Source organism: Corythoichthys intestinalis, chromosome 2 (assembly GCF_030265065.1).
Source record: "Corythoichthys intestinalis isolate RoL2023-P3 chromosome 2, ASM3026506v1, whole genome shotgun sequence".
Classification (NCBI taxonomy): domain Eukaryota; kingdom Metazoa; phylum Chordata; class Actinopteri; order Syngnathiformes; family Syngnathidae; genus Corythoichthys; species Corythoichthys intestinalis.
In genome coordinates this window covers 5,704,021-5,731,613 of record NC_080396.1, presented here as the reverse complement: position 1 = coordinate 5,731,613, position 27,593 = coordinate 5,704,021, and the positions used below count along the sequence as shown (strand labels likewise).

General features: G+C 40.2%; 1 protein-coding gene and 1 long non-coding RNA gene across 2 annotated transcripts in view; one reads left to right on the top strand and one right to left on the bottom strand.

Annotated features, from left to right (window-relative positions):
- LOC130912087 (beta-1,3-galactosyl-O-glycosyl-glycoprotein beta-1,6-N-acetylglucosaminyltransferase-like) overlaps positions 1-26,274 on the top strand; it is a 30,398-nt gene extending 4,124 nt beyond the window's left edge. The window contains exons 2-4 of the mRNA XM_057829892.1: positions 5,178-5,271; positions 12,386-12,793; positions 25,015-26,274. Coding sequence (XP_057685875.1) covers positions 5,178-5,271; positions 12,386-12,793; positions 25,015-25,503 — 991 coding nt within the window. The 3' untranslated portion in view covers positions 25,504-26,274. The remainder of the gene's footprint in view (positions 1-5,177; positions 5,272-12,385; positions 12,794-25,014) is intronic.
- On the bottom strand, positions 30-27,083 carry LOC130912088 (uncharacterized). Its single transcript, XR_009062537.1, has 3 exons — positions 26,744-27,083; positions 306-417; positions 30-235 (listed from the first exon to the last, which is right to left on the bottom strand). It is a non-coding gene; the product is annotated as an uncharacterized LOC130912088 (long non-coding RNA).
- Between the last annotated feature and the right edge of the window lie 510 nt (positions 27,084-27,593).

Genomic DNA, 27,593 nt, shown 5'->3' with positions numbered 1-27,593 from the left:
GGCAAAAATTCTTGTGAATACATGCTTAAACTCTTGAATTCTTCATAGATATGGACATAAAACTGTTGTGGTTCTGATTGAGCAGAGGACCCAAGCGCAGAGATGACAGGCAAAACTGGCAGTGACAACACTTTATTGGCAGGTTTGGCGGAAGGTGTTGAAATAGTCAGGTGTGTCTTTGCGATAGATGAGCAGATGGGTAAGCAGGTGTTCAGGCAGGCAAGTATCGCAGCATCTAGGGAATAAAAGAAAAATTAGCTAAATGGTATTTTTCAGGTTTTTTGACTGAGGCTGGAGTCACCAACTCTTTGAGCTGAGTTGTTGATCTGGCGATGAGGTGAGGCCAGGCACTGGTTTAAGTAGGCTGTTAACGACGATCACCTGCACCTGGTCCCAGGCTCACCCATCTGTCCAATCCTGCAATCAGGACGCGCACACACACACACACACACACACACAGAGGGAGGAGCAGGGCTCAGGGGGCAGGATTCCTAACAAAAACAGTCTCGGTTCTTGGTTCAAAGCCAAGAAACGGTACTGTTAGCATTTATTTTACACATATTTTACGCATATTGACAAACTACCATGCTACTATGTTAGCAAATGCGCCTGGCATAAAAGGAGCTTTTCTGGCGAAAATTCCTGTGAATAAATGCTTAAATCCCTGAATTCTTTATAGATATGGACGTAAAACAGTCTCGATTCTTGGTAAAAAGCAAAGATACCGATTTATTTCGCGTAAATATTGCCAACTATGAGGCTAGTCAGTTCCATGTGTCAACAAAGAAGAAAATTCCGGCGAATAAATGTTAGGTTTTGTGTTGGTTTTCTCCTAATGTGACTTGTCCCTGTGATTGCCCATTGATTTCACCTGCTATGCCTCCTAGTGTATCCTCCAATCTGCAACCTCCTGTGCTTACCTGTTCCTCGTTGTGTCGTTACCCCTTGTCTGTGTGTGTGTATATAAGCTCCCAGTTTCTTTTCACTCCTTGTTGCGTCATTCTGTCAGGAATACACGGGCAAGCAGGTGGTGTGGACCCAATTGCAGGGAAAAACAAAAAGCAGCAAGGTAGGTGGTGGTGGTGAACTCAAAAAACGTTTTAATAACAACTAACCAAAAGCACAAAGTACAACCAAAAGGATTGGTGATCACAAAGGCAATGTTCAAACCAAAACTTACTTAAACAGAGGGACTGGTACACGAGGGCTTGGACAGGACTTGAAATTGACGTTGACATAGACATAGACAATGACGCAACAAGGAGTGAAAAGAAACTGGGAGCTTATATACACACACACACAGACAAGGGGTAGCGACACAACGAGGAACAGGTGAGCACAGGAGGATGCAGATTGGAGGATACACTAGGGGGCATAACAGGTGAAATCAATAGGCAAACACAGGGACAAGTCACACTTGGAGAAAACCAACACAAAACCTAACAATAAATGCTTCAATCATGCATTTATGGTACAAAAAATATAATATTTACCTTGAATCCTCGAACAAATCACTCTTGAGACAATCGTTCCTGTTTGTACGCGTAGTTAAATCCAATCGTAAGTAAATTCAAGCTTAAATCCGACGTGTCTGTGAAATGAAATGAAGCTCGGCCCCTCTGATGAGGCGTCGCGCAAAGAATGACGAGGTGTCAAGTCAATAGCTTTTTGAGGTCTATGCACAACGTTTAGACCAGTGGTTCTTAACTGGGGTTTGGTGAGTAAGCCTCAGGTGACGGTTAAGAAACGCAGGGCCCCACTTTCTATCCTGACTAAATCTAGGCAACGTGGTGTTTTAGAGCAGGTTTTGGACTGGTTTTCCCGCAATTTACAGGCTTTATTCAATTTCTTTCCCTCTATCGAATGGGAGAAGAAATCGGATTGCTCAGTGGAAGGCTGACTGGCACTTGGTATGAGGAAGTATAACAGACCTACAGATCGCGTGAACTGCGTCGATCATTAAAAAAAAAAAAAAAAATGATTGTGTCATTTTACGTCATGAAAATAGTATGTGATGCAAGGAAGAGACAATAAAATGAGAATGTACACATGAAAACAAAAAAACGAACAGTGTGAAATGAAATTAGTTCCATTTCATTTACCAGCGTGAAAATCTACAGCAAAAGGCAACATTATTTGTAGTAAATTTGAAATTTGGAAGAAATTGGAAGGTTTAGTTGTTGCCACCACCTGTTATGTGCCACAGGTAAGTAACAGGTGCTGTTAACTACAGAAATTAGAGATTTGAGACAAATTAGAGATCACACTTGTTTCGGCCGATCTCGGGGTGAACTGGATCTTTCTGAAACCCAAAAAGGCCCACACGCCTCTCCCTGGTGCAGCAACAGTTTTCTGCAGCACATTTGGCTGGCGTGATACGAAAAATAAACACATTAAAGAGCATACGACACGAGGAAAAAAGTCTTAAATGGCATTATTATGTGAATTACAATCATATTTTGAGATGATTCGACTATATACAACAATTTAGCAAAGCACAGATGACGAGAAATTAGTCTTTTAATCTGCCGGTTAGCCACGCCTACCATTGGGCTCTAGCGTCTCCAACAGGTGGATGACGTCAGCAGGTGACTGGGCTCATTGGTTTTCCTATTCAGCCCATTGAGGGGGAATTATTCAGAACGAGGAAAATGCGACGAAGAGAGCCGCAAAACGTCATTGTTTCAGTCTCTCTACTCCAATATTTTAACAGGATATTTTTTTTATCAAAGTATTTATCCCCAATAGCTATATAAATGGCTTGAGAAGGACCAGTCAGCCCGTCGAGGGGGAACTATTCACAACGAGGAAAACGCGACGAAGAGAGCGGCAAAATGTCATTGTTTCTGTCTCTTTACTTCAATATTTTTACAGGATATTCTTTTTACCCAAGTACTTTCCCCAATTGCTAAATAAATGGCATGGTCATGACAAATAACAATCTTGTGCTAAATGGAATATAAAATAATAAAAATCCATTTATCCAAGACGACATGGCGAAATTACTCCATAATGGTCAAAACTGTCGACTTCACCTTTACTGTCGCACCTCCCGAACGATATTTTATGACACCTAAATCGGACATATGTCATTTCCCTTCCCCGGCTTCGGAGAATGTAAACAAACCAGAAGTCGTGACAGCTAGCCGACAGGCTAACCCGAACCGAGTGATGTTTCAAAGTCTTCGAATCGGAAAATCACACATAACTAGCCTGGATTATTTGACATGACGACCTGGTTGTCGATTGTCTTCGCGGATCAGCAAACCGCCCGGCGGAGAGCAATTTACAGTTCATTTCCCGGAGGAGGGTGTTGTGCAGCTAACGTGCTGCTGCTAATGAGCATTAGGAGAGCTTTTTACATGCCTATCAATGATCAAACGTAAGTAGTCCTTCATTTAAAGGAAGTTTGTAGTGTTTACTTTGTAATCGCTGCATTCATATTTGACATAATACAAAACAAGATGTTTACTCACTTCCTCGTAAGTCCAATGGTCCCACAGTAGTAGGGCTTGGCCAATATCCACGGTGAATGGGAACCTTTTGAAACTCCAAAAAGGCGTATACGCCTCTCCCTAATACAGAATGATTTTTCTGCAGCCGTTTGGCTGGCGTGATGCGAAAAATAAACGTATTAATCCACAAATTCAGCTGAATCCTTCGTCCTCATACACAACAGTACAATGCTGCGTGAAGAGGACCTCTTCTACCGTACACATCACAGCGCCCTCCTCCTCAATGCAAGACCGAAGCCGGAAGTCACTCATTTTCATGGCGCGGGATTCAAAAATTGAATATATAAAACGATCGCTTGCACACACATTTAAGTGGTCCATTTCATTTAGGAGCATAAAACATCGCATGATAGAGATGTCCCAATCGATCGGCATTTCATCGATTTTTTAAATTAAATCGTTTTCGAATTGTATTTAACGTTACAGACAAAATGTCTTACACTCATCCAGAGTTTTTAATTTTGGCTTAAAGTGGGGCTGTCAAATTTGTCACGTCAACGGCGGTAATAACATTAAAATATTTAACGCAATTAACGCATGCGCTGCACTACCCACTCATGTGTTAACGCATTCAATCTATAATGGCACCGTTTTACGTATACATAGAACTAAAAGGCAACGTAAAATGAGTAGAGAGAATTTTGGCAGCCTTTGAAGCCTCTTTTTAATTGGCTAAAACCTGACAATCCCTCTCTCAATGATCAGAAATATTGCGGGAAGCAATGTGGGGAAAAAATGTAGTAGTTGATCTTTTTCTTAACACCCTCTTTTATTTCCCAATTGGTACCATTACGCACAGTCGTGGTTGCACTTCCCATCATGCATTTAGGCAGAAGTTAAATGGCTGAATTATCATTTACTGAAAGCTCATAAAAATCCACTAGATGGCAATATTTAGTCACGATATACAAAGTCACATTTATCCTTTAAGAATTACAAGTCTTTCTATTCGTGGATCCCTCTCACAGAAAGAATATTAATAATGTAAATGCCATCTTGAGGATTTATCGTCATAATAAACAAATACAGTACTTATGTACTGTATGTTGAATGTATATATTCGTCCGAGTTTTATTCATTTTTTTCTTAATGCATTGCCAAAATGTATATGATCGGGAAAAATTATCGGGAATGATTGGAATTGAATCGGGAGCAAAAAAAAAAAGCAATTGGATCGGGACATATCGGGATCGGCAGATACTCAAACTAAAACGATCGGATCGGGAGCAAAAAAACATGATCGGAACAACGCTATCGCGTGAAATATGAGATATTTTTTGGGGTGCCATACACACGTTGAAGTTGTAATACTACATGATTAAAATCGTAATTTTACGAGATTAAAATCGTAGTATTAGTACGAGGAAAAAAGTACTATTACAAGATTAAAGTCGTAGTGTTAGTATGAGGAAAAATGTTTGAATAGTACGGGATTAAAATTGTAATATTACCAGATTAAAGTGGTAATTTTACACGAATTCGCCGTAGTAGGAGGGGGTAAAAATCATAATATTACATGATTAAAGTTGTAATATTACCAGATTATGAAAATACTTTACGTTTACACAGGTTGAAAAGTTATCTAGTGCTGCTTTACATTGTGCCATACAAAAAATGCCTTGCTTTTATTTGGTTGCTTTTCTTGTTTCTATCTTTCCGCAGGCAATTTAAGGCGAGCCGGAAGTATCTCACATTCCCCCTAAGCCAGGAAGAGAAAGACTTTCCGCTTGCTTACTCCATTGTTCTCCATCACAAAGTATGTCAGGTGTCAAAGTATGCCTTGCAGATAGTCACGCCTTGCATTAACTGCGTTGCACTGACTTGAGTAACTTTTTGAGAAAAAATAATTTTACCACGCCATACTTTTTACTTTTGCTTGAACAGATTATTCCGCTGCATTGGGCGACACATTTTTCCCTCTTAATTCTACACTAGCAAATAAGGAATGATAGTTTAGCACAGAAAAATACAGTGGGGCAAGAAGTATTTAGTCAACAGCCAATTGTGCAAGTTCTCCTACTTGAAAAGATTAGAGAGGCCTGTAATTGTCAATGTTGGTAAACCTCAACCATGAGAGACAGAATGTGGAGAAAAAAAAACAGAAAATCACATTGTTTGATTTTGAAAGAATTTATTTCCAAATTAGAGTGGGAAATAAATATTTGGTCACCTACAAACAAGCAAGATTTCTGGCTGTCAAAAAGGTCTAACTTCTTCTAACGAAGTCTAATGAGGCTCCACTCGTTAGCTGTATTCATGGCACGTGTTTTTAACGAGGCTCCACTCATTACCTGTATTAATGGCACCCGTTTTAACTCATTATTGGTATAAAAGACACCTGTCCACAACCTAATACTAATAACTAACCTAATACTAACCCGAATACTACATCATACTCCGGAAAGATTCCAGTGAGCGGAAAGATTCCAGGATGTGTCACTTACTGGCAGTCGGTTCAAAGTATAATGCCACAAATTGTTTGATGCACGCTTATTATACAGTGGGGCAAAAAAGTATTTAGTCAACCACCAATTGTGCAAGTTCTCCAACTTGAAAAGATTAGAGAGGCCTGTAATTGTCAACATGGGTAAACCTCAACCATGAGAGACAGAATGTGGAGATAAAAAAACAGAAAATCACATTGTTTGATTTTTAAAGAATTTATTTCCAATTTAGAGTGGAAAATAAGTATTTGGTCACCTACAAACAAGCAATATTTCTGGCTGTCAAAGAGGTCTAACTTCTTCTAACGAGGTTCCGCTTTTTACCTGTATTAATGGCACATGTTTTAACTCATTATCGGTACAAAAGACACCTGTCCACAATCTCAGTCAGTCACACTCCAAACTCCACTATGGCCAAGACCAAAGAGCTGTCGAAGGACACCAGAGACAAAATTGTAGACCTGCACCAGGCTGGGAAGACTGAATCTGCAATAGGTAAAATGCTTGGTGTAAAGAAATCAACTGTGGGAGCAATTATTAGAAAATGGGAGACATACAAGACCACTGATAATCTCCTTCGATCTGGGGCTCCATGCAAGATCTCACCCCGTGGCGTCAAAATGATCACAAGAACGGTGAGCAAAAATCCTAGAACCACACGGGGGGGCCTAGTGAATGACCTACAGAGAGCTGGGACCACAGTAACAAAGGCTACTATTAGTAAAACAATGTGCCGCCAAGGACTCAAATCCTGCACTGCCAGACGTGTCCCCTTGCTGAAGAAAGTACACGTCCAGGCCCGTCTGCGGTTCGCTAAAGAGCATTTGGATGATCCAGAAGAGGACTGGGTGAATGTGTTATGGTCAGATGAAACCAAAATAGAACTTTTTGTTAGAAACACAGGTTTGCAGGAGAAATATACTGAATTGCATCCGAAGAACACCATACCCACTGTGAAGCATGGGGGTGGAAACGTCATGCTTTAGGGCTGTTTTTCTGCAAAGTGACTAGGACGACTGATCTGTGAAAAGGAAAGAATGAATGGGGCCATGTATCGAGAGATTTTGAGTGAAAATTTCCTTCCATCAGCAAGGGCATTGAAAATGAGACATGGCTGGGTCTTTCAGCATGACAGTGATCCCAAACACATAGCCAGGGCAACAAAGGAGTGGCTTCGTAAGAAGCATTCCAAGGTCCTGGAGTGGCTTAGCCAGTCTCCAGATCTCAACCCCATAGAAAATCTGTGGAGGGAGTTGAAAGTCCGTGTTGCCCAATGACAGCCCCAGAACATCACTGCTCTAGAGGAGATCTGCATGGAGGAATGGGCCAAAATACCACCAACAGTGTGTGTAAAGCTTGTGACGAGTTAACGAAAACATTTGGCTTCCATTATTGCCAACAAAGGGTACATAACAAAGTATTGAGATGAACTTTTGGTATTGACCAAATACTCATTTTCCACCATGATTTGCAAATAAACTGTTTAAAAAACAAACAATGTGATTTTCTGTTTTTTTTTTCACTCAGTCTCTCATGGTTGAGGTTTACCCATGTTGACAATTACAGGCCTCTCTAATATTTTCAAGTGGGAGAACTTGCACAATTAGTGGTTGACTAAATACTTATTTGCCCCACTGTATATTGAGCAGGCCGTGATACATTTTGAGCAGGTAAAAATATATTGAACAAAAAAATAATCTACCGTAATTTTCAGACTGTAAAACGCTACTTTATTCCTTCATTTTGAATCCTGCAGTTTATTGTTCAGCGCGGCATACTTGTTGATTTATTGGGGTTAATAAGTAACACTTTATTTGACAGGGGCGTCATAAAACTGTCATATAACTGCCGTAATTATGACATGACACGATCATGGGCATTACTGAATTCTTATGACAAATGTCATTAAGTGTCATCCGGCAAATGATGTCACTAACTCCATTTATGTCCAGCTTGGATCTTTTACATCCATTCAAAAGTGAGATCATTTGCCGGATAACACTAAATGACATCTGTGATAAGAATTCATTAATGCTCATGACAGTGTCATGTCATAATTATGATTGTCTGATTACAGTCTTTTGGCGCCACTGTCAAATCAAGTGTTACCAAATACCATAACTAGCAATTAATGAAACAACTGGAACAGTAAATGAAGAAAAATGAGCAAAGAACATTAATTTATGATTAGGGTTGTTCCGATTATGTTTTTTTGCTTCTGATCCGATGCCGATCGTTTTAGTTTGAATATCTGCCAGAGGTTGCGCTAGACTTTTTCGTTGTCTGTCATTTTGACTGACAGGGTCATAAAAATCCGGTCATAATCTATTTTTACCCGTCACTTACATTTTTAAAATGACTATATCTTGATGCAGTCACTATATGTATATACACAATAATACAATAATACTTTATAATATAAAGTAACTAACATTAGTGCAGTCATGGATTACAGTAAGCAGGCCAGTACTGTGTTTCCATATATATTTTTATTATATTAGGTATATACAGGATATATATATATATATATATATTTTTTTTTTTCCCCCAAGTGGGACCTTCCATGATCCTAATACATTTAATCATAATAAATTATATAATTCCATTTTATATATATATATATATATATATATATATTTTTTTTTAATTTATTATTATTAAATAAAAATGCACGTTGATACGACGCACATAAAGGCAACTTCCAATTTTTTAAAAAATCGTTAGAAAGTTGTATGGACTTACAATCCGCTAGCTTGTTGTTTCCTGTTGTCTTCCGAAATACACCTGGGTGACGGCGCGTCAAGTGTTCGTTCATAGCCGACGTGCTACCGTGGTATGCGAGCTCAGCTTAGCAAAAAGACAACACACAGTGGTGGCACCCTCCATATTTTCCTTGAAATAATTTCAGGCTCTGGCTAGTCTGGTCCGCTATTTTGGCTTTATGCCGCTTTCACCGTGTTACCAATTCTGCCCTATTGGTAATTGGCGGCGTTTTCAACTGCTCGCCGCAGTGAGGAGTGAACCGGTGATTAACTTGATTCATTGTCATCCTTCACTGCATCAGTCCCTCTTTTTTCACCTCTTTTATCAACACCATTGTCGTTTTGGGGCTTTTTGAAGAAACTTCGGACACTCAGTTGCTTTGACATTTTTCCGAGTAAGGCCAACGACGTCATGCATCAAGAGAGACAATAGCTAATTAATATGCTCACTCGCCACCCTGTGGTCTGGGGTGTGAATTGCAACCTGTCAAAATGACAGATGGACTTCAGTTTTTTCCGTTACCGTTGTAAAATATATTCGGTTAACGCGACCCCTGGTATCTGCCGATCCCGATATTTCCCGATCCTACTGCTTTTTTTTTTTTTGCTCCCGATTCAATTCCAATCATTTCCGATATTTTTTCCCGATCATATACATTTTGGCAATGCATTAAGAAAAAAATGAATAACACTCGGACGAATATATACATTCAACATACAGTACATAAGTACTGTATTTGTTTATTATGACAATAAATCCTCAAGATGGCATTTACATTATTAACATTCTTTCTGTGAGAGGGATCCACGGATAGAAAGACTTGTAATTCTTAAAGGATAAATGTGACTTTGTATATTGTGACTAAATATTGCCATCTAGTGTATTTGTTGAGCTTTCAGTAAATGATACTGTAGCCATTTAACTTCTGCCCAAATGCATGATGGGAAGTGCAACCATGACTGTGCGTCGTGGTACCAATTGATATATCTTCTCTGCGTCCGGAAATATCATAGGGCAGACATGTCCAAAGTCCGGCCCGGGGGCCAAATGCGGCCCCTGGTCAAATTTCATCCGGGCCCCAGCCTCTGTCATAAAATTAATAACGTCTGGCCCGCACACACTTAATAAATTGGTCAGCAATATTGCTACCAGCATATGAAGTAGCTTACACACTAAATGCTGCTCCTCATTTACCCACTAAAAGTCAGCAGCACTCTAAGCAACATTACCCCGTGTGACCCTTTACTTCCAATTTTCTAAAATGGCGACAATCAACAAGAAAAAGAAAGTTGACTGCGACGGCCGACGCTTCTAGGATAGGTGGAAATTGGACTATTTCTTCACTAAAATACGTAACAACTGTGTCTGCCTCATTTGCAAAGAGAGAGTCGTTGTTTTTAAAGAGTTCAATGTGAGGCGATATTACCAAACAAGGCACGTTGGCATGTACGACAAGATAACAGGGAAGATACGCAGCGAGAAAATGAAGCAACTTGAAGCTAGTTCAATCTCACAGCAGCAGTATTTCGCAAGAGCCCGAGAGTCGAAAGAGAATGCCACAAAGGCTAGATGCGAGATTGTTAAAATCATTAGTTAAAAAAAATAATAAAGCAAATGTGACACACAGAATGGCTGGCTAAAATTTGCTTAAATATATTCTGTGTAAAGGACGTCAGCCAAGGTCGGCCCCCCACATTTTTACCACACCAAATCTGGCCCCCTTTGCAATAAGTTTGGACATCCCTGTCATAGGGTGTTAAGAAAAAGATCAACTACTACCTTTCTTCCCCACATCGCTTCCCACAATTATTCTCATCGTTGGGAGAGGGATTGTAAGGCTTTAGTCATTTAAAAAATGGCTCCAAAGGCTGCCAAAATTCACTCTACTCATTTTACGCTGCCTTTTAGCTCTATGTACTGTATGGGTAAAACGGCTCCATTATAGATTGAGCGCGATAATGCGTGAGTGTGTCGTGCAGCGCATGCATTAATTGCGGTAAATATTGTAACGTGATATATGTAAAAAATATTCTCGCCGTTTACGTGATAAATTTGATAACCCTACCTTAAGCTTAAACTAAAGACTCTGGAAGAGTGTAACACATTATGTCTGTAACGTTAAATACAATTAGAAAACGATTTAATTAAAAAATATACATATTTTTTAAAAAGGCATGTCCGATATTTTTTGGCGATTCTGATACTTCGAAAATGACGTGATCATTTATGATTGATATTTACATCTGTAGTGCTGCAATGCATGCTGGGAGGCATGTTGGGAAAAAACAGTGTTGACAGCAGGTGGCAGGGAGCAGTGTTGGCCAAATTAAGCTTCTTGAAGCAATGAAGCTTTGCAGCCAATTGGTTCAAAGCTTCATGGTGGTTCATTTGGTCATATGACAGTCGTATGATGCCGCTGTCAGATTAAGTGTTACCGGTTAATATCGTTTAGTGTAAATATTCCATAATACAGTGAGGACAGCTGCGGCTTATAGTCCAGTGCGGCTTATCTATGAACAAATGCTTTTTTCGTGCCAAATTTGGTGGGTGGTGGCTTATAGTCAGGTACGCCTTATAGTGCGAAAATTACAGTATTCTGTGCTCCATAACTGCAGTTACGAACGAGGTCCGTTCCTACGCTGGCGACCTAAACCGAATTTCAAAGTCAGAATCGACCCTCTAAGTATTAACTGTCCAAAAAGTCCAAAAGTGTTGTATTTTTTTAACGATGGAGTATACACTGCTCTCTGGTGGTGGCGTTGGGTCTGGCTGGACGTAAACTGAATTTCTGCTTAAATCGGAATTATCCCCTTAAGTACCCCAAAATAACTATCCAAAAAGTCCAAAAGCATTGTATTTTGTTATAATGGAGGATATGCTGCCATCCTTACTTGCACACAGAATGATTAAATTCTAACTAGATGCCCATATAGTAAAATTCCTTTAATTTTTCCAATGGCGTTGCTTCGGCGCGCCGCACAGCCCAAACCGTTTGAACGATGTCACTGTTCAAATATCAAAATGACCGGAATTTTCGCGTGACGCGGGGAATTTTCAAATGAACCACAAATATGTTCTGTTTCAGATTTTTTTGAAATGTTTATTTTTTTTTTCCAAAATGTATCTGGTCCTACATTTTTGACCAAATAACATAATTAGCACATCGCATAATTCCATGACGGTAAGGGACATAAAAGTTGTCTACAGAATAGGCCAAAAACCTACAGTTCCCTCAAAATTTGCTAAAACTGACCCCATTCATTTCTAGTGGGATACCATTGACAGCCATGTACGTCCAAATTTCCCATTCATTTTCAATGGAAGGAAAACCAAAGGTCCTCGGCATTTTTGACCATTTACCGTGACAGTCCATTGACATTCATGTGGTGCCCGATTAAGTCGATGCTTTTGACAGCCATGCACGTCCATGCCATTGACGGCCATGTATGTCCAAATTTTTCATTCATTTTCAATCGTAGAAAAACTTGTGCGGTTGTAATTTTTGACCAAAAACTTGCCTTTACAACTCATTGACATTCAACTGGCGCCTAAGTAAGTCGATGCCTTTGACAGCCATGCAACAGGACGTGTCCCTGAAATGCCACACTTCATAACATTATACAATAATCATCATCATAAATACTGTTGTATGTTGTACGTCAGATGCAGAGCTTCGAACGTCTTCTGCGGACAATCTACGCTCCACAGAACATCTACTGCATCCACGTAGACCTGAAGGCGCCGCCTTCGTTCTTCGCGGCCGTCTCGTCCGTGGCCGCCTGCTTTCCCAACGTGTTCCTGGTCGGGCGGCGCGAGAACATGATCTACAACGGTTGGTCCCGAGTCCAGGCTGACCTCAACTGCATGGCCGAACTGAATGCCAGCAACGTGGCGTGGAAGTACTTCCTCAACGTCTGTGGCCAGGACTTCCCACTCAAGACCAACCTGGAGATGGTGCGGGCGTTGCGGGCGCTCGACGGCGGCAACAGCCTGGGGACGATAGCCTTCCCCAAGGAAAAGATGTGGAGGGTGGACAAAGTTTACAAGGTGGTGAACGGACGCTGGGTGCCGGTGAGAAAAAATATGTTCATTCATCTCAAAGACATTTAAAATATTAATTCCCTTACTAGTAAATTTACCGCGATTGGTTGGCAAACCGCTCAGGGCGTAGCCGCCTTTTGCCCATTGTTAGCTGAAATAGGGTCCAGCACCCTCGTGAGGATAAGCAGTACGAAAAATGATACAATCTTTACAATTGGTGACTTCAAATAATTGTAGTGATAACTGGTGGCAAAATAATTGACTGATTTTAGTTTTTCTTAATTCAGTAGTCGGTAACACTTTATAATAACGTCATAACTACAGTAGTTAATAGATCATTAATACACTGTTTTTTGTTTTGTTTTGTGTTTTTAAACCTGTCCTGTTCAGCTGTTTGACACGGAGAATGGAAGTCTAAGTGCCTGGATGGTCTGAACTAGGGTTGTTCCGATCATGTTTTTTTGCTCCCGATCCGATCCCGATCGTTTTAGTTTGAGTATCTGCCGATCCCGATATTTCCCGATCCGATTGTTTTTTTGTTTTTTTTTGCTCCCGATTCAATTCCAATCATGCCCGATAATTTTTCCCGATCATATACATTTTGGCAATGCATTAAGAAAAAAATGAATAAAACTCGGACGAATATATACATTCAACATACAGTACATAAGTAATGTATTTGTTTATTATGACAATAAATCCTAAAGATGGCATTTACATTGTTAACATTCTTTCTGTGAGAGGGATCCACGGATAGAAAGACTTGTAATTCTTAAAGGATAAATGTGACTTTGTGTATTGTGACTAAATATTGCCATCTAGTGTATTTGTTGAGCTTTCAGTAAATGATACTGCAGCCATTTAACTTCTGCCCAGATGCATGATGGGAAGTGCAACCATGACTGTGCGTAGGGGCACCAATTGATATATCTCCTCTGCGTTGGGAAAGAACATAGGGTGTTAAGAAAATGATCAACTACTACCTTTCTTCCCCACATTGCCTCCTACGTAATTTTTAATTGCTGAGAGAGGAATTGTAAGGCTTTAGCCAAATAAAAAAAATGGCTCCAAAGGCTGTCAAAATTCTCTCTACTCATTATACGCTGCCATTTAGCGCTATCTATAGGTAAAACGGCGTCTTTATAGATTGAACGCGACAATGCGTGAGTGGGTCATGCAGTTACTTACGTGATTAATTAAAAAAAAAAAAAATTACCGCCGTTAACGCAATAAATTTGATAGCCCTACTTTAAGCCAAAACTACTCTGGATGAGTGTAAGACATTTTGTCTGTAACGTTAAATACAATTAGAAAACGATTTATATAAAAAATATATATATTAAAAAAAGGCATGTCCGATATATTTTTGCCGATTCAGATTCTTTGAAAATGACGTGATCGGACCCGATCAATCGGGATCTTTAGTCTGAACAGTTTTAATGTTTCACATTGAGAGTCTGACATACTCCCATTGTGATCATTCAACATATCTCGTTTATTATGACAAAGCAGCGAACAGGAAGGGGTTATGGGGGAACAGAAGAAAAGAAACACAAGAGAAGAAGGAAAAGAAACACAAACTACTGTATAACAAGAAATACAGTGAACGTCTACACTAACTACTAATAAGTTGGTGCTATCGTCAGCTAGATGTATTTCCGGTTGACACCATGTGGGGGGCCTGTTGACCAGGGAAAGAGGGGTACGGGGATGGGGGAGTCTATAAGCTAAGTGATTAAGTGGTAGAGTATACAAAAATCAGCTCTGTGATCTAGAACCCAGTAATCGTGTGAACCCCCTGTGAGTGTAAGCCCATTGGCGACCGACCCTACGCCGCCCCATCGCCAATCCCGCCACCGGGACCCCCTACCCGAGCGCATCCGATCAGCCGCCCGCGAGCCCCACCAGGCGCGCGACAGTTAGTGACTTGGAAAAAAAAAAAATTGACTGATTTTAGTTTTTCTCAGTTCAATAGTCGGTAACACTTCATAATAACGTTATAACTACAGTAGTTAATAGATCATTAATAGACTGTTGAGAAATGATTTATTGTTGATTTATGAAGTGTTTGTTAACAGTTTGTTCATAGACTTCATAATATAATGACGTGACACGGAGCACAGGGCCGATTTATAGGGGGCCAATCTCCGTCAAAGCTGACCGTCTGGAAACAGAGAGCTTTTTCCATTGAAAATTCTTGTGAATAAATGCTCAAATCCCTGTATTCTTTATAGAATACACGGGTCCCGGGGGACGGGTCCCGATAAGCTTTGGCTTTTTTCCGTTCCCTCTCTTCGTCTCTTTTCATCTTCTTGGATAAACAAATATTCCTCTCTTTTCATTTCTTCCTTTTCCTTCTTCTTCTTTTTTGTTTTTACGTTGATTTTAATGTTGATGATGATGATGATGTTGATGATGATGATGACAAATGACAATAAATTCAAATTCAGATACGGACATAAAACAGTCTTGATTCTTGGTTAAAAGAAAAAAAATGTGCAGTTAGCATTTATTTTACGTAAAAATTGTGAACTATGATGCTAGTCAGTAAGCAAGTTAGCGGCCGCCATTTGTAAACAAGAGCTTTTTCCGTTGAAAATTCTTGTGAATAAATGCTTAAATCCCTGTATTCTTCATAGATATGGACGTAAAACAGTCTCGATTCTTATTTAAAGGGGATGTAGTGCCCTGGGAAAATTTTGATATTCCATCATTTATCCATAAACGCATGCCTTTTGTATTCATATCATGCCACTTCGTGTAATTACACACAAGAAAATGAGAGAAATTTGGCTCGATTGTCAAGCTAAAACGACCGGCGCCCGAGATCTGCCAGATTGTGTGCGTGACGTCACGACAAGTGAAGAGAGTGCCACCGGCCACTAGGGGGGCAGCGCCTGTCTGCATCAATATAATTCCTTCTAGTGTGGGGAGAATTAGGGGTGTTTTGAGCTGTTTATGCTGATGCATTGTGTTCGTCCTGCACATATTCCAGGCTCCCTCATGAAGAAACACCGCTCGTTGTCAATAAAAGAGAATTCAGAATTGACAGTGAGGGCTGTTTCTTCAACAACAAAAGGCTCAGTGCTTTAATACTGAATGGCGGCGATGATGGCAGACAATTTCGTTTCTAGTTTCAGCGACGAATCCGACGTAGAAGGACGTAACGAATGTTCATCTAATGGTGACGAGGAGAGTTACAAAGCTTTAATCGGTTTTATAGGTTACCAGTTTGAGCCCAAACGAACGCCAATGCAGCGTAATTAAACGGTCATTGAGGGGAGCAATGACACTGATGAAACATCGGCAGCAGATCGTGTGGGAAACACCAATGATTTGTTTTGCATTTCTTTTTGTGAAGCTGATACACCGTGACTGCAAAATAAAGGAATGCATTGAATAATTATCATTTATTGCGCTATCATAGCTTTTCGCTCTGCCAACAGACACAAATATGAACGGGATCAGAGGATTTGTTCTATATATTTTACGAACGATAATTTATACATGTGTCGAGTCCTGTATCCAATGCGTGACATTTTTTTTTTTATTATAAAAGAGTACTCACTCTGGCCATTTCGAGCTTGGCTGCTCCCTCCTTTGCTTAGCCTTAGCCTCCTTTGCCACTACTCGTCCTCTTTCTTGATATCTCGGGACATTTAGGTGGCTGTGCCTGTATGGTCGGCACCGCATATCCTTTGAGCAGCAATCTTTTAGCAAAACCCGATTTCTCTTGTCCATAGTTCGAGAAACTTTCAGTTGGAAAATGCGCACCACAGAAAAGCGTGCCGGAGGCTGTGTCTAGAAAATTAGCCCTCTTTGCACGGACGAACTTTACCCATTTTCTGTGTAGTCCAGCTTTTTTTTTCGCATTCAGGAACTCATAGATACTATATTCCGATAAATAACTATTTGTACACCACATAGCACAGCAGTTTTGAACCATTGTTGTGATGTTTTGGTCAAACAAACCCCGACGCTGCTCTCTCGTCGTTAAAAAACAATGGCACCTAGCTCCGCCTCGACTTTCAATCACTTGTCGTGACGTCGCCGCCCCATTCGGCTGTTTCCGGAACACTTTCGGTAATGTTCGTCATTTTCGATAATTGCTCATTAATGTGATTGATTTTTTTGTTAACTTTATCAATATTTGTTATCTTGGCGCATAACGGTTCTATTGATGTCTCACACCCCCTTTGCCGCAACATCCCCTTTAAAAGTAAAAAAAAACATGTATTTATTATTATTTTATGTAAATATTGTGAAGTATGATGCTAGTCAGTAAGGAAATTAGCGGCCACCATATCTAAACCAATTGCTTTTTCTGTTGAAAATTCTTGTGAATAAATGCTTAAATCCCTGAATTCTATATATATATCGACGTAAAACAGTCTCGATTCTTGGTTAAAAGCAACAATGACAAAAAACATGCAGTTAGCATTTATTTTACGTAAATATTGCCAAGTATGATGCTAGTCAGTAAGCAAATTAGTGGCAGCCGTATGTAAACAAAGAGCTTTTTCCATTGAAAATTCTTGTGAATAAATGCTTGAATCCCTGAGTTCTTTATAGATATGGATGTAAAACAATCTCGATTCTTGGTTAAAAGCAAAACAAAACAAAACAAAAAAAACGGGCCGTTAGCATTTATTTTACGTAAATATGCCAAATGTGCTGCTAGTCTAAGTCACTGTGGCGGCCAACCTTAGTACAACAAAGAGCTTTTTGCGTTGAAAATTCTTGTGAATAATTGCTTTAATCCCTAAATTCTTTATAGATATGGATGTAAAACAGTCTCGATTCTTGGTTAAAAGCAAAGAAACGGGCACTTAGCAGTTATTTTACGTAAATATTGGGAATTATAATGCCAATGCTGCAGCGGCTAATTTCTCCCATTTTTTTTTTTTCACGTTTCAAAATGCATGCATGGTACGAAAACATAATGATTACCTTGAATCCTGGAACAAATCACTCCTGAGACAATCCTTCCTGTTTGTATGCAGTACAGCTTTCATACTTTTTCAACCTAAATCCGGCGTTAGATCGCTGCATGTGACCGACTGCTAATAAATGAGGCGGAGTGTGGGACGGCCCCCTTCGGGAAGGTGTGATGCAGTGAATGGGCAATGTGTCACGTCAATATATTATGAAGTCAATGAGTTTGTTAAGCATTTATAATCATACTTTATAGATAGTTAATATATCATAAATAAACTGACGATTTACCCTTTACTCTACGTTGTACAATAAAAGACGCCGGCGTCCTCTTGATTTCTTTGGGCCGTAACGTCTGTTGTACTCGTCACATATGGATAAAATGGGAAGGACACTTACGTGTATATCGACACTTAATGAGTCCAATCAAATGATGTACAGTCGACGTGCTGGGGTCCACATTGTTGCAGACAGCAAGGTGGCTGATGGCTAGAAATCCGAGCAGTTCTTGAACGCGACACGAGCAATACCTCACTCATCTGCACGCGACCGAAACCTTCTACGTACTGCTTCCTCCCTACTGCAGCTCCGCCCAACTACGTTAATAAAGAAAAACAAAAGTGATATTGTAGTGACCACTACAGCTCCCTTACATATTTTTTTTTGACACGCGGCCTCCAGATCAGAGAAATGAGACACACGAGCGCCCACACATCACACACGAACTCAACTCACCAAGCGACAAGTCAGGCCAACATCAACCACTAAATTGGTGACCCCGACGTGATCCACATGCTGCGGCACACCGGTTGAAAAACTCTTGCCAAATGCATGTAAAACCTGTTGTGTTTTAAAGGTATAACTTCACTATTCGCTTCACTTTTGACAATTTGTAAGGCTGTAACACATATGTACACTTATATTCAAAACTAGGAGTGGGAACCTCAAGGCACCTCACGATACGATACGATTCGCGATACAAGGCTCACGATAACGATTATCACACGATATCACGATACAGCAAATATCGATACATTGGTCAGAAATTTGATACATGATATTCTACGATACAACTGTTGAAATGGAAAAAATATATATATTTCAAATAGAAAAAAATACTGTTTAAGTCATCTATTAAACACTGACACCTTTTCAGTGCAATGTTGCTGTAAAATACAAATCTACTGATAATTGTGTACCTGCACATGTAGAGGAAACAAACCTCAACCACTGATATTTATTGGAGAAATCATGATGAATGGCACCCTTAATTTCTTAAGTTTTAAATCTTTTGAAAATTTTTAACAGTGCTCTAAGTGTCAGTCAGCAGTTGAGCTTGAAGTGGGGCAATGATAAAATTGGTTGGTCTTTTCTTTGTATATGACCTTTGTTGTCAAAAGCATTGGTTTGAGCACTTCCACCATCTGCTTCAGCATTTGAGATGTCAGACTGACAGTTTCATTCTTCCTCACCTTAAAAACAACAAAACAAAAAATTTAAAAAATTAGCTACTTAATAGCTTTTGAGTTGAAATCCTGATTTTTTTGTGTGTGTTGGAAGTATTGAGTGAATTAAAAAAAAATATGAATAGAATGTAAAGAAATCAAAAATGCAATAATTACCTATTTTTAATATGTAAGCTACATTAATTATCATGCACATCACCTTATATATCTTGGAAGCTATTCAAACCGTTTTTATAGCTTACTGTATCAAAATGGCAGTAATAACAGTTTGTGTAGTAAACTTGACGGAAAGTGGTTCTCAAATAACATCAAATCAGTGAATTCATGTAGGCTTGTTAGCTATTCATTTTCATCCAGTTTAGAGTCCTGGTTCATTTTGTATCATTCAACACCAAATGTCATCAAAATAATACATGTAAATTAAAAAATCAATTACTAGTACATTGCAAAATTTTCTTACCTCAAGTTATGCTCCATAGAAATCCGGTGTCCAATTAGTCACCAGCTGCCAGTGAACCTTATTTTATTAGACAATTCTTGCATACAGGAAAGTCTTTGTTCACCTTACTTCCTTTATTGATGATGGAAAATCCAAAGTGTGTCCACATGTGTGATTTTCAGCAATATTTTTCCTCACTTTTCCTCCCACCGTTCTCACGAAGCTCTTTTATTTTTTTCAACCCACTTGGGGCCGCTCTTCTTCTCTAGGCGACTTGTGCGCACTTTAGCTTCACCGCCACTGTTGAGCGCCCCTAGTGGACCGCCAAGGAATTGCTCAATAAACATTGAGCAGTTTACAGCATCCATATTCCATTGTATGGCTAATATGTCAAATAAAAGTATCGATACTTGGCGGGAGCATATCGATAACCGATTGGGTTGTAAAATATCGCGATATATCGCTGTATCGAGATATTGTCACACTCTTATTCAAAACGACACTGTATTACTGTATTTAGTAATCTGTGGGTACTGTAAACTGTACCCACAGATTACTAAACTGTACCCACAGATTAGTAAATCGTAATCTGTAAATCGTACAGTATTAGTAAACTGTACCCACAGATTACTACAGACCCACAGATTACTAAACTGTACCCACAGATTAGTAAATCGTACCCACAGATTTTTTAATTTTTCTACCCTGGCATTCGGGGGGCTCCGTAGTTATCCCTTGCTACTTCGCGGTTTACATTTCACGGATTTAGTGGATCGCAGGTTTTTTTTTTTAAAGTACAGCTTAGCCATGATTTTTTATTTTTTCTATCCTGGCACCTGGGGGGCTCCGTAGATTACTGTACTAGTCCTTCTCAAAAAATTAGCATCATTATGATAAAGTTCATTATTTTCTGTAATAAACATTAGACTTTCATATAGTTTAGATTCATTACACACAACTGAAGTAGTTCAAGCCTTTTATTGTTTTAATATTGAAGATTTTGGCAAAAAAGTCAAGAAAAATCAAAAATCCATATCTAAAAAAATTAGCATACCATTAAAAGGTACTCTAAAGAAGCTACTAACCTAATCATCTGAATCAACGAACTTACTCAAAACCCCTGCAAAAGATTCCTGAGGCTTTTTAAAAAAACCAGCCTGGTTCATTACGCAAAACTGCAACCATGGGCAAGACTGCCGACCTGACTGCTGTCCAGAAGACCATCATTGAAGGCCATCATTGACACCCTCAAGCAAAAGGCTAAGACACAGAAAGAAATTTATGAGCGAATAGGCTGTTCTCAGAGTGCTGTATCAAGGCACTTCAATGGGAAGGAAAAAGTGTGGCAGGAAACGCTGCACAATCAGAAGAGGGGACCGCATGCTGAGAAAGATTGTGGAGAAGGGCCGATTCCAGACCTTGGAGGACCTGCAGAAACAGTGGACTGAGTCTGGAGTAGAACCATCCAGAGCCACCGTGCGCAGGCTTGTGCTGGAAATGGCAGAAGCACCTGACCTGGGCTACAGAGAAGCAGCACTGGACTGTTGCTCAGTGGTCCAAAGTACTTTTTTCAGATGAAAACAAATTTTGCATGTCATTTGGAAATCAAGGTGCCAGAGTTTGGAGAAAGACCAGGGAGAAGGAAACGCCAAAATGCCTGAAGTCCATTGTCAAGTACCCACAGTCAGTGATGGTCTTGGGTGCCGTGTCAGCTGCTGGTGTTGGTCTACTGTGTTTTATCAACGGCAGGGTCAATGCAGCTAGCTATCAGATTTTGGAGCACTTCATGCTTCCATCTGCTGAAAAGCTTTATGGAGATGAAGATTTCATTTTTCAGCACGACCTGGCACCTGCTCACAGTGCCAAAACCACTGCTTTACTGACGATGGCATTATTGTGCTCAGTTGGCCTGCCAACTCTCCTGACCTGAACCCCATAGAGAATATGCGGGATATTGTGAAGAGGAAGTTGAGAGACACCAAACCCAACACCGTGGATGAGCTTAAGGCCGATATCGAAGCATCCCGGGGCCTCCATAACACCTCAGCAGTGCCACAGGCTGATTGCCTCCATGCCACACCGCATGGAAGCAGTCATTTCTGCAAAAGGATTCCAGACCAAATATTTAGTGTATATCTGATATGATTAATTGAAGGTTGCCTTTTTTTGTATAAAAAACACTTCTTTGTATTGGTCGGATGAAATATGCAAATTTTTTGAGATAGGGATTTTTTATTTTTCTTGACTTTTTTACCAAAATCATCAATATTAAAGGGCAACTGAAGAGCTTTGCGGATTTCGCTCTTGAGTGTTTTGCACGGTTGAATTGTATTAAATGCATCACTCGCTGTCTCAAAAAGTCACATAAAAAAAATATAATAATAATAATTGACCGCATAGTTTTTGAGTTATGGCCATAGCAACGAGGGACGCGCCACCCTGCCGACCGCTACCTGATGACGTAGCTTCCAGGGAGTGTCGCCACCACTCTGAACACGGAAATATAGCACCACGCTATTCTCGCCATATATTGCAAACCTTTTCTGGGTTTTACACGCGAGATTTGTCATGCTATCTCTATGTGAAGCGATGATTTGCTCATAGGAAGACTCGAGACTCTTTGAGTGGTCCAAAAAAACTTCTCCTGCAAAGGTTTGGACCGTTTTTGTAAGCATGCATAGTGGTCCCCAATCGGCTCATTGTTTTCATCATTTCAGCGACGACAGCTTTGAAAACCTACAACAATGCAACCTTGGTTTTACAAAGACGTAAGTAGATCTTCTGATTCTAAAATTTGATGCACTTCTGTTGATAAACAAGGGGGACTCTTACTTCCTGTTTGTTGAAGCGCGACATTTTTTTGTTGTTGCTGTTGCCCTGTCATAAGGACAGTGCCTTGCAAAAGTATACGGCCCCCTTGAACCTTGCAACCTTTCGCCACATTTCAGGCTTCAAACATAAAGATATAAAATTTAATTTTTTGTCAAGAATCAACAACAAGTGGGACACAATCGTGAAGTGGAACAAAATTCATTGGATAATTTAAACTTTTTTAACAAATAAAAAACTGAAAAGTGGGGCGTCCAATATTATTCGGCCCCCTTGCGTTAATACTTTGTAGTGCCACCTTTTGCTCCAATTACAGCTGCAAGTCGCTTGGGGTATGTTTCTATCAGTTTTGCACATCGAGAGACTGACATTCTTGCCCATTCTTCCTTGCAAAACAGCTCGAGCTCAGTGAGGTTGGATGGAGAGTGTTTGTGAACAGCAGTCTTCAGCTCTTTCCACAGATTCTCGATTGGATTCAGGTCTGGACTTTGACTTGGCCATTCTAACACCTGGATACGTTTATTTTTGAACCATTCCATTGTAGATTTGGCTTTATGTTTTGGATCATTGTCCTGTTGGAAGATAAATCTCCGTCCCAGTCTCAGGTCTTGTGCAGATACCAACAGGTTTTCTTCCAGAATCTTCCTGTATTTGGCTGCATCCATCTTCCTGTCAATTTTAACCATCTTCCCTGTCCCTGCTGAAGAAAAGCAGGCCCAAACCATGATGCTGCCACCACCATGTTTGACAGTGGGGATGGTGTGTTCAGGGTGATGAGCTGTGTTGCTTTTACCCCAAACATATCGTTTTGCATTGTGGCCAAAAAGTTCAATTTTGCTTTCATCTGACCAGAGCACCTTCTTCCACATGTTTGGTGTGTCTCCCAGGTGGCTTGTAGCAAACTTAAAACGAGACTTTTTATGGATATCTTTGAGAAATGGCTTTCTTCTTGCCACTCTTCCATAAAGGCCAGATTTGTGCAGTGTACGACTGATTGTTGTCCTATGGACAGACTCTCCCACCTCAGCTGTAGATCTCTGCATTTCATCCAGAGTGATCATGGGCCTCTTGGCTGCATCTCTGATCAGTTTTCTCCTCGTTTGAGAAGAAAGTTTGGAAGGACGGCCGGGTCTTGGTAGATTTGCAGTGGTCTGATGCTCCTTCCATTTCAATATGTTGGCTTGCACAGTGCTCCTTGAGATTTTTAAAGCTTGGGAAATCTTTTTGTATCCAAATCCGGCTTTAAACTTCTCCAGAACAGTATCTCGGACCTGCCTGGTGTATTCCTTGGTTTTCATAATGCTTTCTGCACTTTAAACAGAACCCTGAGATTATCACAGAGCAGGTGCATTTATACGGAGACTTGATTACACACAGGTGGATTCTATTTATCATCATCGGTCATTTAGGACAACATTGGATCATTCAGAGGTCCTCACTGAACTTCTGGAGTGAGTTTGCAGCACTGAAAGTAAAGGGGCCGAATAATATTGCACGCCCCACTTTTCAGTTTTTTATTTGTTAAAAAAGTTTAAATTATCCAATAAATATTATTCCACTTCACGATTGTGTCCCACTTGTTGTTGATTCTTGACAAAAAAATTAAATTTCATATCTTTATGTTTGAAGCCTGAAATGTGGCGAAAGGTTGCAAGATTCAAGGGGGCCGAATACTTTTGCAAGGCACTGTAAATAGGTTTGCTGACAGGTCTACTCATGTGATTTTATTACTATATCAATAGGTATTATGTAAATTCAAATTTCCCCAGCACCAAATAGATCCTTGGCTCATTGTTTTTTGGCCTGTCACAGGGTAAATATAAAGCCTCAAAAATCAATTACATATCATTCATTTAGCCACATTTGGGCTAGCTTTACCATATTTAGATCGGTAGGAGCTGTCCCATTACCTAATATACAGTTTTAGCTATGTGAGAGCATGGAAAAATATACAACCAAGTAATCGCATTCTCTCAAATAAAAAAAACACAATGCTGGACTTAAGCTTACCACTCACTCTCGTTCGTGAAGTGTCGAGCTGTCAATTGGCGTCATGACGACATATGCTGTGTCAAGTAAATCGCCGTATCTGACGCCTCAGGTTCAAACATGTAGGGATCAATTGTAGTTCATCTTTACTGGGAGCCTTTGCCATCGGTAGCTTCATGAAAGACCGATCCTGAATGGTGGATATATCACTGACATAGTTGTTGCTGCTATGCTAGCTGGACCATTACCGGAGTGCAAAAACCGCAAATTATCCTTGCAATTACGTGTTGATAATTTCATGGTTGTTTTGACGAACTCGTCCAAAGTTTATATTCGTAAAATTACACCAAAACCCGGAAAGGTCTTCAGTTGCCATTTAAAACAATAAAAGGCTTGAACTGCTTCAGTTGTGTGTAATGAATCTAAAATGTATGAGAGTCTAATGTTTATCAGTACATTACAGAAAATAATGACCTTTATCACATATGCTAATTTTTTTAGAAGGACTAGCACATGCAAATCTACCATCAATAAGTACAGTATAGAGTGATTATTTTTTTCCAACACAAATGCATTTTTTTTTTTTTTGTCAGGACAAGGGAAAGAAAAAGGGACCACCGCCCGTTCAGCTCTTTTCAGGGAACGCCTACATAATCGTGTCGAGGGGCTTCGTCCAAAGTGTTCTGGAGGACCAACGCATCCGTACCCTAATCGATTGGGCCAAAGACACCTTCGACGCCGAGGAAACAGTGTGGGCGACCGCTCAGCGTATACCCGGCGTGCCCGGCTCTACATGGGCCAACAACAAGTACGACATGACCGACCTACACGCCATCGCCAGGCTTGTTAAGTGGGCCTGGCACGAAGGCGATCGGTCATCCAAAAATGCCGCGTATCCGCCGTGCCAAGGCGTCCACGTGAGAGACATTTGCGTGTACGGGGCAGGCGATCTTCAATGGCTGTTGACACACCGGCATCTCTTTGCGAACAAGTTTGACATAAACACGGACCCCGTCGCCATCTACTGTCTGGAAAATTACCTCCGACAAAGAGTGCTGGAACAGCTACTGGAAGTAAAATGACGGGTATGGGTCGGAACCTACCGATACACTCAAAAAATGACTCCGGTAGGTTGTAAAGTTTACTAAAAGACAATGTGCAGTTTCAGCAAGAACACATCATGTTTCCAAGGTGAGCATGATTGAATCATGCAGTCTCTACATAAACATGAACAGTGATTGAGTAGCTAGATTAGAACATGTTGATGCAACATAATGTTAAAGTTCCTTTCCAACCAATTGCAATAGTCTCGTCATTTGTCGCGAGATTTAAAAGTAGGGTTGCCAACTCCCTGAAAAAACAAGTGACACCTCATTGGTAGAGCTGGCCGGCCCAATAACCGTCACTATTTAATTATTTTGTTTGTGAAAAGTGTTTTTTTTTTTAAATTATTAGATGGGGCTTTGCAAGGGACAGGCCCAGCTAGTAAAATTCCTCAACTTTATTTTTATTTCTTTATTTCATAATCTTATTATCAGGGGTGCACATAATTTTTTTGCCCAGGTTCTCAGAGGAGGACCTGGAGATGTGACTTGGTCCTCATTGAGCTTGAGAGCCGACCCGCCTGATGCGATAAAATTATGACAAGCTTTACTTAGAGTCAATTACCTTTAATTAATTATATAAACAATTAACGCTTGATTAACATCAACTGGCACAACAAAATTGCCATTACTTTGAAGTGAAATGTAAAGTAATAAACATGAAAGCACTAATTCAAAATAAAGGGCATTCATATGCGGCTCTCACATTAAAGTGCCTGTGACACGAAAAAGCATGTTTATTTCATAATACACGCGGTATTTATGCTCCTGAATGATATGGACCGCTTGGATGTGTGTGGAAGCGATCGCTATATTCATTTAGTTTTTTTAATCCCGCGCCAGGAAAATGAGTGACTTCCGGCTTCGGTCTTGCATTGAGGAGGAGGGCGCTGTAACGTGTACGGTAGAAGACGTCCTCTTCACTATACAGCGTACTGTTGTGTATGGGGACGAATGATTCAGCTGATTTTGCGGATTAATACGTTTATTTTTCGCATCACGCCAGCCAAACAGCTGCAGAAAAATCATTCTGTATGAGGGAGAGGCGTATGTGCCTTTTTGGAGTTTCAAAAGGTTCCCATTCACCGTGGATATTTACTGTGGGACCATTGGACTTACGAGGAAGTGAGTAAACATCTTGTTTTGTATTATGTCAAATACGAATACAGCGATTACAAAGTCAACACTACAAACTTTATTTAAATGAAGGACTACTTACGTTTGATCATTGATAGGCATGTAAAAAGCTGTCCTAATGGTCATTAGCAGCAACCCGTTAGCTGCACAACAACTCCAGCCACCCTCCTCCGGGGAACGAACTGTAAATTCCTCTCCGCCGGGCGGTTTGCCGATCCGCAACGACAATAGACAACCGGGTCGTCATGTCAAATAATCCAGGATAGTTATGTGTGATTTTCCGCTTTGAAGACTTTGAAACATCACTCTGTTCGGGTTAGCATGTCGGCTAGCTGTCACGCCTTTTGGTTTGTTTACATTCTCCGAAGCCGGGGAAGGGAAATGACATATGTCCGAATTAGGTGTCATAAAATATCGTTCGGGAGGTGCGACAGTGAAGGTGAAGTCGACAGTTTTGACCATTATGGAGTAATTTTGCTATGTCGTCCTGAATAAATGCATTTTTATTATTTCATATTCTATTTAGCACAAGACTGTTATTTGTCATGACCATGCCATTTATTTAGCAATTGGGGAAAATACTTGGATAAAAAGAATATCCTGTAAAAATATTGAAGTAAAGAGACAGAAACAATGACATTTTGCAGCTCTCTTCGTCGCGTTTTCCTCGTTGTGAATCGTTCCCCCTCGACGGGCTGACTGGTCCTTCTCAAGCCATTTATATAGCTATTGGGGAAAAATACTTGGATAAAAAGAATATCCTGTAAAAATATTGTAGTAGAGAGACTGAAACAATGACATTGTGCGGCTCTCTTCGTCGCGTTTTCCTCGTTGTGAATAGTTCCCCCTCAACGGGCTGACTGGTCCTTCTCAAGCCATTTATATAGCTATTGGGGAAAAATACTTGGATAAAAAGAATATCCTGTAAAAAT